The sequence below is a fragment of the Acomys minous genome (assembly GCF_964271855.1).
Source record: "Acomys minous genome assembly, chromosome: 4".
Lineage (NCBI taxonomy): Eukaryota > Metazoa > Chordata > Mammalia > Rodentia > Muridae > Acomys > Acomys minous.
Window position 1 is genome coordinate 85,746,497 of NC_140486.1, and position 14,610 is coordinate 85,761,106.

Genomic DNA, 14,610 nt, shown 5'->3' on the forward strand with positions numbered 1-14,610 from the left:
GCTGTCCTGGACTCACTTTGTAGACCAGGCTGGTCTGGAATTCACAGTCAACCACCTGCTGCTCTCCTGTGCCACCAGCGAGCTTTTAGCTCTTTAGCTCCTTGGCCTTTGAGCTTGCAAGCCTTTAGCCTTGGGGGGGTTTTGGCCCCTTCCTCCTGGGCTGTTAGCTGAGCAAGTGAGCCTTTTGGGCCTTTTCCGTCACGATGTCAGGTTTTCACCCCAGCATCTGGCTCCTGAGTTTTGATTGGTAAGAGAACGATTGGGGTTTTCATTTAAATCAACAGTAACCTGCACAATTTTATTTTATTTTGACACAAGGTCTCACTCTTGTAGCCCACAGTGACCTGAACTCCCTATATAGACCAGGTTACCCTCAAACTTAGGGAGATGCTCCTGTTTCATGTGTGTTAGATTATAGGTATGTATCACCAAGAGCTCAACCTGAAAGAATAATGTTCTGTAGTGGAACAGTAACTAGTGTGTCACCTTTTGTTTGTTTTTTTTGTATTTTCGAGACAGGGTTTCTCTGTGTAACCTTGGCTGTCCTGGCTGCCTCTGCCTCCAGAGTGGGGGGGACTAGAGGTGTGCACTACCACAGTCCAGCCGTGCTTTCCTTCTTCTGTCTACAGGGAGTGCATAGTGAAGGGATTTTCTAGGATTTAGACGAGAGCATGGTCATAGTATGTAGTCTGGGTGCTCAAAATGCCTGCATCTGAGGATCAGCATTTAAAAATGGACACATGTGGGCTGGAGAGATGGCTCAGAGGTTAAGCGCACTGACTGCTCTTCCAGAGGTCCTGAGTTCAATTCCCAGCAACCACATGGTGGCTCACAACCATCTATAATGTGATCTGATGTGCAGGTGTACATGCAGGTAGAGCACTATATACGTAATAGTAAATAAATAAATAAATCTTTTTTTAAAAAAAGTGGACACATGTAATAAAAACGAGGCATTGCTTTACATGTAGACATAATGGACAACAGCAGTGACACGGGGTGTGCTGAGGACGGGGGTGGGATGGGGTGGGGGATGGGGTGTGGTGTGTGGAAGCCCTGGGGCTCCGGGGTGGATGTCATTCCTGTAACCACCAGAAGGACCAGTCTCTGACATAAGCAGAACTGGACAAGCCACCATGGGCGTGGTCCGGTGAAGCATTTGCCAAGTATCTGTCCAGGGCTATTACAGCTACTGAGCAAATGGGTTGGCGTGAATAGTAATGTCCTTAATGTGGACGTCATTGAGAGGTCTGTAGGTCTTCTCATTCACTGGTAGCTTCTCCAACTCATCCAAAGTCTCCAGACCATCTATTACCCTAAAAGGGAAACAGTGTAGCATGTAAAAAAGGTCTCAGCTTGAAACATAAAGTCCCTATAGCATTTATAGTCTGCAGAGGAACGTCTCCACTTCAGCGGCGGCGCCTTCTCTTCCCATCCTGTGGCCTGGTTGGACTGTGCCATCAACAAACGTCACCAAGGAAAGTGACGTGGCCCTGAATTCAGGAGGCTCATGACCCACACTTCCCCGGGTCCTTCTCATGACCACCGGGTGGCCTCAAGGACATGTATACCTACTGCTGTGGAACTTCAGTGTCCCTCAGAGGGCCATGTGCTAGAGGCTTGGTCCCCAGTTTGGGACTATTGGGAGGTTCGAAAGCCTTTTAGAGCCTAGGGAGATGGCTCCGGTGTGGGCTCAACCCCAGCACACCGACAATCCCTGCGCTGGCTGAGTGGGGACAGGAGGGACCTAGGGCTGGGGCTAGCCGGTCAGTGAGATAGCAAGGAAGCCACCTGACATCAGCCTCTGTCTTAGACTCAGGAACATCTATCTGCATCCGCAGGCACACATGTATAGTGAGAGGAGGGTGGCAGCACTGGTGTGGTCTTTGGGTCATAGGGATATGCTCGTAAAGGGACCTGTGGGACCTTCTCTCTAACCCGGTCTTTTGCTTCTTGACCATGAAGTAAGCAGTTTTGGTCCACCACATGCTTCACGATGCGATGAACAGGCCAAAGAACTGGAACAAATGATTATGACCTGAAACTTCTAAAACTGTGGGTCAAAAAAAGCCTTTTCTTAAAAACAAAATACATGGTTGGAGTCTGAGCCACTGTATTTGGTGAGGGAAAAATGTGTTTTTATATTATACCTCAACGTAATGCAAAGCAAGCACATAATGCAATGCAAAGTATGAAAAAATCTTCTTTTATGTGAATGGGTGTTTTTCCAGCATGTAAACCACATGCATTCAGTGCCCCTGGAAGAGGGTGTTAGTTTCCCAGGGACAAGTTACAGAGGTTGTAAGGCACCATGTGCTGGGAATCGGACCCTGGTCCTTTGAAAGAGCAGCCAGTGCTTTTAACTTACGAGGCCTCTTTCCAGCCCCATGAAGTATGTACTTTAAAAAAACCAACTCAACATATTTTTATGTATTTTGCATTTCCACTAAGATATAAAAGAACCTAGGAACATCGAGGCTTAGTGGCAGATGGTTTTAATCCCAACACTTGGGAGGAGGCAGAGGCAGGCAGATACCTTTGAGTGTAAGGCCATCCTGGTCTACATAGTGAGTTCCAGGCTCAACAGTGAGACCTTGCCTTAAACAAACAAGCAAAAACAATAAACAAGAAAAGCACACCTTTTAAATTTACTCTGACAATAAGACAATTAAGTCCTAGCCTGGCTAGATGCTGGTGGCAGCGCACAGCTTGGGTGGCTGAGAGTTCTAGGACAGGGATCAAATTCAGGTTATCAAGTTTTCACACACGACAAATGCTTCTTTTCTACTGAACCAACCACCCCTACGTCTCAAAGTTGTGTAAAACGGTTCTCGGCCAGCAGAACCATTGCTCCTTCTCCTCCTTTCTGCATGGCACAAGCTGTGCTGCCTGGACAACCATGAGGTGGGTTGACAATGAAAACAATGCCGGCTAAAAACCAAGAGGAGCCTGGAGCACTGGTGACACACAGGTCACCCTGCCCATCTTCTACGTCACTATTGCTGTTAAGTGCTGTTCTTAATGAAAACAGAGCTATCACTATTAATGCATGGCATGCCTCAGCGATTCTTTGGATCACTGGGTGACAGAGGCGCACACCTTTTATCCCAGCACTCAAGGGGCAGAGGCAGGCAGATCTCTGAGTGGAGGCCAGCCTGGGCTACAGAGCGAGTTCCAGGACAGAGAAACCCTGTCTTGATTTTTTTGTTTTGTTTTGTTCCGTTTCTGAGACAAGGTTTCTCTGTGTAGCCCTGGCTGTCCTGGACTCGCTTTGTAGATCAGGCTGGCCTCGAACTCACAGCCTCTGCCTCCCGAGTGCTGGGATTAAAGGTGTGCGCCACTATGCCCAGCTGAGAAACCCTGTCTAGAAAAAGAAAAAAAGAAAAGCAATCAAGAAACTGAGGCTCAGATGGTGGATAACCTCAGGGTCAGAGAGCCGAGGACTGGTGTATAAAGTCCACGTACTTGTGGCTGTCCAGCTGGCCTGCCCGGTACTGGCTATGCTCTGAGCAGGGCCGTGCACACACACACACACACACACACACACACACACACACACACACACACACACACACGCACACTGATGTGCCAAAGGAAGAGCTGACTAGAATACTCACTTCCCAAACACTGTGTACTTCATGTCCAGATGCGGCTGCTTGCCATAGGTGATGAAGAACTGAGACCCGTTGGTATTTGGGCCATTATTAGCCATAGACACAACACCTCTAACGCTGTGCTAAAAAACACAAAGCAAGGCATGAAATAACTGTGCTGTTAACTGCAAATTCCAAGGGCACACTCAAGCACTCTCTGCTTTCCCAATATTGAGGAGACTAGGAAATCGGGTTAGCTAGCTTCTATTAGTATTAATCCAAATGTGCAGGTTTGTATTCCATTTATCCCTTAAGGCCTTGCATGTAATTTGCTTGTATAATTATATCCTCCAATCAATTTCATTTTTACTTTGGAGAAGTAGTCACAAACACTTTTATTCTATCTACGTCTAACACAATACTCCTTACATTTGGATTAAGGAATAGTGTGCTGGAATGAAAAAACAATCAGGCAACAACAAAAAAAAAAAAGAAAAAAAGAAAAAAGAAAAAAGAAAAAAAAAGAAAAGATTATGCCTGGTTGTAACACCTGCAGGCCAGAAGAGGGCACCAGATCTCATTATAGATGAGCCACCATGTGGTTGCTGGCAATTGAACTTAGAATTTTGCATGAACAGCCAGCGCTCATAACCTCTATGAATAAATCTTTTTTAAAAAGAATAAGGCCGGGCATGGTGGCGCACTCCTTTAATCTCAGGCAGAGGCAGGTGGGTTGCTGAGTCCAAGGCCAGCCTGGTCTACAAAGCAAGTCCAGGACAGCCAAGGCTACACAGAGAAACCCTGTCTCGAAAAACCAAAATAAAGAAATAAATAATAATACATTTTTTAAAAATTAAAAAAATAATAAAGAATCACAATGCAGGTGATGCAAGACTCCAGAGCTGATGCAGGCGAGAACCGCCTCTTACGTCCACTCTGACGTCACTTATTGAGTGTGCATTAATTTCATGATGATTTGTTGGCTGAGACAGGGTCTCACGGCGTAGCCTTGGCTGGCCTGGAACTCACTATGAAGAGCACACTGACCTCGATCCACCTGCTGTTGCACTTGGCTCACAATGATGACAACGTGTTACTATCACATGTGAAACGTGTCCCAGTGTAACTGGGAGCACAGGGACACACCTTCAGATATTCACTGTATTCATCCTCAAACTTCCTGCCCCAGATGCTGCTACCTCCTCTTCCAGTACCTGTAGAACAAGACAAGCAAATCAAAAGGTGCATCCAGTGGGCGTCAGTAGGGCTCCGCTCTAAGCAGGAGGGCGGCTTACACCACGACAGACTCATTTACCTGGTGGTGAGGTCCAACTCAGGGCAGTGCACATGCTAGGCAAGAGCACTGCCACGCGGAGCCAATCTGCAGCCCTAGCAGAATTCTTTAGATATGTGTGTGTGTGTGTGTGTGTGTGTGTGTGTGTATGTGTGTGTAAGTCTGAACCCAGGACTTTATGTACTCTACACAAGTGTTTTCCAGCACACCCATCTTGTGCTTTTTTTATTCACATTTTGAGGTAGTCGGGGTTTCCCTAGGTTACCCTGGTGGAGCTTTGATGCAGGATACTTAATCACACTGTGAACCTTGAGATCATGTTGTTTACTGGAAAAACCTGTTTGTAGTTGTGGTGTGGCTCAGGGCTAGCACACCCCTTTAATCTAAGAGAGTTCTTCTTGAGTATTGTAAACAGGGTTACATAAAGTTAACTGTAGGCCAAGAGGTGGAGCAGGCACCCAAGTGACAGGGAGTGAACATAGGAATAAAGCGTAGAGAGTAACAGGAAGTCAGGAGGACAGATAGAGAGACACACACAGGAAGTCAGGAGGACTGATAGACACACAGGAAATAGAAAGGAGGGAATTCAGCTTATTTTTTTTTGTTTTTTTAAGGTGGTGTGTGGAAGGAACATTCCTTCTTTTGGGATGCTGGCAGAGGAGGAAGGTCAGCTGAGTGTTTTCTCTGAGCCGGCAGGTTTTCACCCCAGCATCTGGCTCCCAAGTCTTCATTGGTAAAATCCAACAATTGACATTTTGTTAAAAACAACATTTGGTACTCCTAGTCCCGGTATGACCACATGGACAGGGAAATCACACCAGCTTCAGACAAACTGAGAAGCTGTCAAATTTGCTAAGTCACCTGGGAAGCCCTGAATGAGAGAGTCAAGGATGGGAAATGCCATAATACAGGCCGTTAGGTCCCTTGTAATGCTACTTTAGATGCTCTGAAAATAGAAGCAGAAGCCCTGGCTAAGTTGGACTCAGAAATCTGTCTGCCTCTGCCTCCCAAGTGCTGGGATTAAAGGCGTGAGCCACCACTGCCCTGTAAAAGTAACATCTATTCCCCTGGTGCAACTGTTGTCAGGGAGGCTTGCTGCCTCCTCCTGCTGACCTAGGCCTAGTCAGGGAAGCCTCTAGCAACTATACAATCAAACCCAGGCCTAGAATGTTTTCAGCCTCTGAGACTTAACTGACTAATAAGCTCACCCTTACTTGTTTGTTCTGAGCTCTGGGCTGGCTGGTTCAACTCAGCTGTTTTGGCTCAAACTCTTCTCCCAGCTGACTTATTTAATCTGGCTTCTCTCTCGGCCTCTGAATTGCTCTGCTTGGCCTCAGACTAACTCCAGCAGTCTTTTCTAATCTTCCGGCTGCTTCTCATTCTCTGGCTCATTCTGTCTTCACCTGACCCATCTCTCTGTTACTGCCCTGGTAAGACTGCCTCCCCACCCCCCTCTCTGTGAAACTACCTCTCCCCTCTCCCTGTAAAACTGCCTCCTCCCTCTCTCTCTCTCTCTCTAAGACTGCCCCTTAAGTAGCTTCCTTTCCTCTCTCTTCTTTCAAGAGTTGGGCATATCCTATTGTCAAATCTTTCTTAAATTCATCACCTTTTTTATCACTCAGTTAGGCATTACTTTCAAACATGGGTGCTTCCTTCTACAAACTAACTTTACCTTCAGTGTTTGGGATTAAAGGTGTGTGCCATCATGCCCAGACCTCAGCTTTTCTTTACCTGATACTTGCTCTACACCAGGCTGGCCTTGAATTCAGATGTTTGCCTCTGTCTCCTGGAATAAAGGTGTGTTTGTATTCCAGTCAGATCACACAGACCTAGAAATTCTTTGCCAGGACAGCCATGCTTTGAATTAACATGCCTCTACTCTGCCCTGACCAAGATTTTCAAAAAGAGAAAAATAAAAAAAAATAAAAAAATAATAAAAAAAAAATAAAAAAAAAAAAGGAAGGAAGAAAAGAAAGGAGCGAACAGCTATAAGCTGGGAGGGAGAACTTGTCTTCTGCTGGCTTTTTTGTTTGTTTGTTTTGTTTTTCAAGCCAGGGTTTCTCTGTATAGACCAGGCTGTTCTGGAATTCACTCTGTCTATCAGGCTGGTCTTGAACTCAAATTAAAGGGTTGTGCAGCCCCGCTCTTACTGAGTTTTCACTATGAGCTGTCTCACCTGGGCCTTTTAGCGACCAGGCTCAGAACACTTGTGCCACCTCGACTGCAGCCACTCGGGGCTAATGTTGTGGCTTAAAGCTGCTAGGGCAAAGGAAGGCCTGATCTAAATTCTTAGGGACCTTCCAGAGCCTTGACAGTACTCCCCTTTCCTGCAGCAATGCTACCTCATCCTCGGGCCTCACTCAAAACTCATCCATGACCCGTCGCCATCCTGCTTTCTGCACAGTAGCAAAGCACGTACATTTTCCCCCTGGGGCTGTGTGCTAGCTCCGGAAGGGGGCCCATCCTCTAGAGCAGGCGGTCTATCCCTGACCTATTCGATAAGGACTGACCAAACGAGTCAACGAGTGCGGTTCTCAATCTTCCAACTCCAAGGCCCTAGGAAGCTCTGGAGACGCCTTCAGGGGCAGCCCCGGCAGTGGCTCTGGGCGCAGTCAGCACTGGTGCTTTAGGCCCTGCTCCGAGCCGCCCACCTGGCAGGGCGTCCACATACTGATGCATGAAGCTCAGGCTCTTGCCCAACTAGGTCAGGAAATGGAGAGACACAGCTGGTGCCTGTGAGATTCCAACCTCTTGGTGACTTCCCAAGGACAGTGCCCAGCTACAAGCAGCTCATGTTCCAAATGCTATTCAGTAGGAGAACAGGGACTGAAAGCTACACCAAGGGCCGGGCGGTGGTGGCGCACACCTTTAATCCCAACACTCCAGAGGCAGAGGCAGGCAGATTTCTGTGAGTTCGAGGCCAGCCTGGTCTACAAAGCGAGGCCAGGACAGCCAGGGCTATACACAGAAACCCTGTCTGGAAAAACCAAAATTAAAATAAAAAACAAAAAATAAAGGCGTGTACCACCACTGCCTGGACCATCAGTAAGTCTTGGTTTTTCAAGACAGGGTTTCTCTGTGTAACAACTCTAGCTGTCCTGGAACGCTCTCTCTAGACCAGGCTGGCCTCGAACTCAGAAATCCTCCTGCCTCTGCCTCCTGAGTGCTGGGATTAAAGGCATGTTAGCACTTGGGAGGCAGAGGCAGGTGGGGTTGCTGAGTTTGAGGCCAGCCTGGGCTACAGAGTGAGTTCCAGGACAGTAAGATAGAGACAAGAGAAAGCCTGGCTTGAAAAATCAAAAGGCAGTGTGGAGGAACCTGGAGGCAGGAGCTGATGCAGACCCTATGAAGGAGTGCTGCTCACTGGCTTTCTCAGGCTATTTTCTTATAGAACCCAGGACCATCAGCCCAGGGGTTGGCCCCACTCACAATGGGCTGGGCCTCTCAATCAATCAGTAATTAAGTAAATGCCCTACAAGCTTGCCTACAGACTGATTTTTTTTTTTTAAGATTTATTACATATGCAGTGTTCTGCCTGCATGTAACACCTGCACACAGAAGAGGGCGCCAGATCTCATGATGAGTGGTTATGAGACACCATGTGGGAACTGCTGGGAATTGAACTCAGGACCTCTGGAAGAGCAGCCAGTGCTCTTAACTTCTGAGCCATCTCTCTAGCTCCCTACAGCGTGATCTTATGGTCTCAACTGAGGCTCCCTCTTCTCTGATGACTCTAGCTCGGTGGCTCTTAACCTTCCTAACGCTGCGAGTCCTTAATACAGTTCCTCATGTTATGGTGACCCAACCACAACATTGCTACTTCTTAGCTGTAGTTTTGCTACGGCTGTAAATTGTTATGTAGGTATCTGTGTTTTCCAATGGTCTTAGGCGACCCCTGTGGAAAGGTCATTTGACTCCCAGTCAAAGGGGTAGAGATCCACAGGTTGAGAACCCCTGCTCTAGCTCGTGTCACACTGACATAAAATCAATCTGGACAATATGTACGTGCAAATACACACATACACACACACACACACACACACACACACACACACACACACACGCATGTAATGACAACTGATGAAAAAAGAGTCCATAAGTTTGGAGGAAATCAAGGTTGGGTACACGGAAGGGTTTGGAGCAATGAAAGGGAAGGGAAAATGTTCTAATTAAAATAAAAATCTCAGCTGGGCGTGGTGGGGCATGCCTTTAATCCCAGCACTCGGGAGGCAGAGGCAGGAGGATCACTGTGAGTTTGAGGCCAGCCTGGTCTACAAAGTGAGTCCAGGACAGCCAAGGTTACACAGAGAAACCCTGTCTCAAAAAACAAAACAAAACAAAAAGTAATGGAACAAAAACTCTAAACTTGAGCCAGGAAAGGTAGCACATGCCTGTAATCCCAGCACTCAGGTGGGCAGAGGCAGGCAGATCTCAGTGAGTTCAAGGCCAGCCTGGTCTACAGAGTGAGTCCAGGACAGTCAGGACTACAAGAGAAACCCTGTCTCAAAAAAACAACCCCCCGCCCAAAAAAATAACCCACCAAAACCCCTAAACTTTTCTATGATTGTCAAGCAGCCCTGTTATAAAGACTCCATGTTTTATTTTTCAATTACTTTACACATCTTTCATGTCATATGATACATCCTAATTTCATTAGTAGAAAAACCTACCTGTTGGATCTCCCGTTTGAACCATGAAGCCCTTGATATTTCTATGAAATATACAGCCGTTGTAGTAATTACTGGCACAAAGAGCCAAGAAATTCTGAAGAGAATAAAAATGATTAATAGTTTGAGCAGAAACATACTTCAGATAAAGGCCCCGTCACAGACCCTGAAACACCGTCATAGCTGGTTGAACTATGACTATCAGGTACCAGCTACTGTACCCTTGGAAGATACTGCGCCCCCTTCAGCCGCTCCCAGAGCCCCGCACGCTCTTTCCCAGCACTCTCCATATCTCTTAGTTTTTCGAGACAGGGTTTCTCTGCGTAGCCCTGGTTGGCCTGGACTCACTTTGTAGACCAGGTTGGCTTCGAACTCACAGAGATCCTCCTGCCTCTGCTTCCCGAGTGCTGGGCTTACAGGCGTGCACCCCTGTGTCTGGCCCTCTTCCTACCTAAGGCTCTGAACTCTTTCTCAGGCCCTTAATTTGCTGCCCCTGCCTTCACTCCCAGCTGGAGCTGTGGCTTTCCGAGGGCAGGAACGTCTCTTGCTCACTGCTGTACCCCAGAGCATGGCCAGACAGTCTTTTAACACACAATTGCATGAATGGAAATTAACAGACCCTTCTTCCTTTAAGCCTTGTCATTTATTTCAACAGCATAAGTTGGAAGAGAACAGTTATATTCATGCAGGCAAAATACTTAAGAATACTTTAAAGAAACAAAACCCTCAACTTTTCTGTAATTGTCAAAGTAGCCCTGTAATAAATACTCCATGTTTTATTTTTCAATTATTTTACACATTTTTTTTCATATAATATGTCCAACATTTCAATTTTCAGTTAGTGGGGAAAAATTACAAAACAATTCTCTCATATCTTCTTGAAAAAAAAATGAAGCAGAAGAAAAAAAAGGCACTGTACACTTTATAGTTACAGGAAAAGCACCTACCTATTTATTTCATATGTGTGGTGTGCGTGTGGTGTATGTGTACATGTGTGCAGGAAAGTACTTAAATAAATAAGAAAGATGAGAATCCCCCAACACCTTTGGCCTTTCCCCGTGAGACAGGGTCTCTGACTGAACCCCAGGTGCCTGGGGTCCTCTTGTCTTTGCCCCCTCAGCCACACCCCCACCCCGGCACCGGGTTCACAGGTAAATGTGAACGTGCCTAGCATTTTCTAAGGGTTCTGGGGATTTGAACTCTGGTCTTTATGAGAAAAGAGCAAGCACTCTTTTATTTTTTGGCTTTTTGGTTTTTTGAGACAGGGTTTCTCTGTATAGCCTTGGCTGTCCTGGACTCCCTTTGTAGACCAGGCTGGCCTCGAACTCACAGCGATCCACCTGCCTCTGCCTCCTGAGTGCTGGGATTAAAGGCGTGCGCCACCACGCCCGACCCAGAGCAAGCACTCTTACCTGCTGAGTTATCCCCCCAGTCTCCTCCTTTTTCTTTTCTTTACCTTTTTAAGGTATTTGTTTATTTTGATTTTATGTGCATTGATATTTTGCCTGCATGTGTATCTGTGTGAAGACGTCAGAAATTCTGGAGCTGGAGCTATAGACAGCTGTGAGCTGCCATGTGGGGGCTGGGAATTGAACCCAGGTCCTCTGGAAAGGCAGCCAGTGCTCTAACCACTGAGCAATCTCTCCGAACCCTCATCTTCCTTTTTCTTATTTAACTCTGACATCAGGAAAATCAGAAATTAGACCTGAAATTATGATAAGCTTTTCCTGATAGTGGGGTCACAGAAAGTTTTCTTTTCTTTTCTTTTCTTTTTTTTAGGCTGAATAATTCAATTTCAAAGTGGTTCTGTTATGTTAGGGTATCTGTGTTGTTGTTTGTTTGTTTTAAGGAAGTCTCACTATGTAGCTCTGCTTGGCCTAGAACTCTCTATGTAGACCAGACTGGCCTCAAACTCAAGAGATTCCCCTGGACTCTGCTTCCTGAGTGATAGGATTATATAACCACCATGTTAGTTGACTTTTAATATGAAATTGTGACACTCACCTCACATGTTTTGGGTGTCCTCTCACAGAAGACTTCTATTTTGATATCTCCCACATCTGTATGCAATGTCACAGACTAAAAGAGAATGTGAAAACAAAACATATTTCTTCCAGTAACTACAGGTTCTGTTTTATTTCCCTGACTGGATATTTAGCATAGAACCTGATTACAGACATTGAAGATGGTTTGTTTATATAAAGTGACTCTGACAGATAAGTCACACGCGTATTTTCTCCAGATTCATTTATTTATTTATTTGGTTTTCTGAGACAGGGCTTCTCTGTGTAGCCTTGCCTGTCCTGGACTCACTTTGTAGAGCAGACTAGCCTTGAACTCACAGAGATCTGCCAGCCTCTGCCTCCACCAAAAGTGTGCACCACTGTGTCGGGCTTCAAATTTATTTCAATAGCATAAAAAATATCTCTTGAAGATTCATACAGATTAAAAGTGGCATCTCTGCTAAATTTTGGATACAAGCACTGTAGTAGAAATAATTACTTTTACTTTGAATTTAAAAAATTACTATTTATACAGTGTTCTGCTTGCATGTACACGTACACACCAGAAGAGGGCACCAGATCTCATTATAGATGGCTATGAGCCACCATGTGGTTGCTGGAAATTGTACTCAGGACCTTTGGAAGAATAGATGGTGCTCTTAACCTCTGAGCCATCTCTCCAGCCCCATTACTTTGAATTTTTCATGAATTAAAAACAATGGTTACAGCCTGGTGTGGTGGTGTACACCTTTAACCCCAGTACTCAGGAGGTGGATCTCTGGGAGTTTGAGGCTAGCCTGGCCTACAAAGCGAGTCCAGGGCAGCCAGGGCTCTGTTACAGAGAGAAACCCTGTCTCAAAAAACCAAAAATCAGAACAAAATAAAAACAAACAAACAAACAAAAAAACAATAACTACAGGGCTGGAGAGATGGCTCAGTGGTTAAGAGCACTGGCTGCTCTTCCAGAGGTCCTGAGTTCAATTCCCAGTGAGGTCTGCAGATGTACATGAAGACAGAGCAGTCATATACAGAAAATACCTAAATAAACACATGTTTTAAAAAAAATGGTTACATCTATTATTGGTTTTTATGTCTCAATATCACTAATACTTAACTGAAAATTTGGGTAGCTTAATTTTGAGGAACAGGGTTAAAAAGCAATTCCTTCATTTTCTAAAGACGACATTTCGCATTTCCAAGTCCCAGTGTGTGGAGCTGGCCACAGTGCATTTCTCATGGTATCCGTTACTTGGTAATTATACTATTTTTCATATCGTATTTCAGAGATGAAGAAAACTGTTTGAGAGGGTTCCTCTTTTGTTTTTTGTTTTGTTTGTTTGTTTTGAGTCAAGTCTTGCTATGAAGCCAGGCTTGGCCTCGCAGTGGTAGCAACTCTCCTGCCCCAGTGTTCTTACAGCACTGTCTAGCAGTGGTGTGCCCGGCCGGGGGTGAGCAGGCGCGCTTCAGGGAAGACGAGGGACTTCTGTCCTGCTGTTCTACCTCAGATCCGCAGGGGAAGCACACCCTCTGTTGCTTGTTTACTTCTTTTTCCTTTTTTTTTTTTTTTTTTTTGAGACAGAGCCTGTGTAGACCTGGATGGCCTGTAACCGGAACTCCTTCTGAGTGCGGGATAACAGACTTGCGCTAGCACGCCAGCAGGGTAATGTGGTAGTGATCACACCTACTAATTCTACTCTGTTCCCTCCACACTAGTACACACGACTCCCTCCCTCCCTCCCTCCCTCCCTCCCTCCCTCCCTCCCTCCTTCTCCTCTCTCTTCCTAGGTACGCACTCCACCACTGGGCCACACATGCAGTACCTTGTCTGACTTCCTAAAAATATCCATACTTAAAAAACATGTTGGCTCGCCAGTTAAGAGCGTGTTGCTTCAGTTCCCAGCACCCACATCTGCTTGCGACTCCAGCACCAGGAAATCGGACGCAGATAAAAACACGCAACCAAGCACCCACTTAGAAGAACTCTGCAATACTCACCATGCTCCTTCTCGATGGTTCCAGGAGGCACTGTTTAGTTTCTCAAAGCCTTACAGGTAAAACATGAAAATGAGTTTCTGGACCTACGAGAAAGAGTCATTAGTTCATTTTACCCTATCTTTCTCACCACACTTGTTCATCTTTACGATAGATTTGCAGCAAAAAGCTTAGAATAGCATCATAGAGGTGTTGAAGTCCTACCCAACGCAACATGGCCCCCAACCACTCTATTTACTCTGCTCGTTTTCTTCAAGGCTGCAGACTGGGCCCATTCCCACCTCCTGGGCTAGCGCTCTAGCTAGGCACCGGAGCTCCCTTTAGCGGAGACATCTACTCTACGACAATACACTTCCACACTTTCACAGTCTTTCTCAAACTCCAAATCTTATTAACTAGACAATCGTATTTAAAAGCTCTTTACCCCTACGCCCTCCCTATCTGCTCTCCCATAGCAGTGGTCACTAGTAACAATATATTCTTCAGTCTAAAGTCCCCTGGCGCCGGGCGTGGTGGTGCACGCTTTTAATCCCAGCACTCAGGAGGCAGAGGCAGACGGATCGCTGGGAGTTCGAGGCCAGCCTGGTCTACGAAGTGAGTCTAGGACAACCAAGGCTACACGGAGAAACCCGGCCTCGAAAAGCAAATAAATAAATAAAGTCCCAGAGGCAGGCGGATCGCTGTGAGTTCGAGGCCAGCCTGGTCTACAAAAATGAGCCCAGGACAGCCAAGGCTACACAGAGAAAACTGTCTCGAGAACCAAAAACAAAAAAACGAAAACAAAGTTCCAGAAGCACCCTCTCTAGCCCGAGAGTTCAGCACGAATATCCCAAGGAATAAAACGGCGCCACTGCGGGGCACAGCAGGTGTTTGAGTGCACGAATCAAAAGATAAATGCTGTTACCCCACACTTACCCACTTGGCTCAGCACCTCCGCTGGGGAAACAAAGAAGACACGATCACAGGCGCCAGCACGTCTGCCGGTTCCGAGCCGGTCTCTCTGCACCACCGGAAGCGGAGCGCCGGGCCCTCCGCCGAGAACGCGCTGCTTCCCCGTCGGT

General features: G+C 46.3%; 1 protein-coding gene across 3 annotated transcripts; it reads right to left on the reverse strand.

Annotated features, from left to right (window-relative positions):
• Positions 1–288: 288 nt before the first annotated feature.
• Positions 289–14,596, reverse strand: PPIL3 (peptidylprolyl isomerase like 3; the record flags this gene model as incomplete). 3 transcript variants are annotated; one of them, XM_084778729.1, is made up of 7 exons in its annotated part: positions 14,465–14,596; positions 13,553–13,635; positions 11,559–11,633; positions 9,558–9,651; positions 4,740–4,807; positions 3,618–3,736; positions 289–1,316 (listed from the first exon to the last, which is right to left on the reverse strand). In XM_084778729.1, exons 2-7 carry the CDS (start codon positions 13,553–13,555, stop codon positions 1,190–1,192), a joined length of 486 nt encoding a protein of 161 aa, XP_084634855.1. In that variant the 5' UTR covers positions 13,556–13,635; positions 14,465–14,596. The 3 variants fall into 3 exon arrangements, with proteins under 3 accessions (XP_084634855.1, XP_084634854.1, XP_084634856.1); XM_084778728.1 differs by having other exon boundaries at positions 13,553–13,601; positions 14,464–14,554; XM_084778730.1 differs by lacking the exon at positions 289–1,316 and having other exon boundaries at positions 3,614–3,736; positions 13,553–13,601; positions 14,464–14,554.
• Positions 14,597–14,610: the final 14 nt, after the last annotated feature.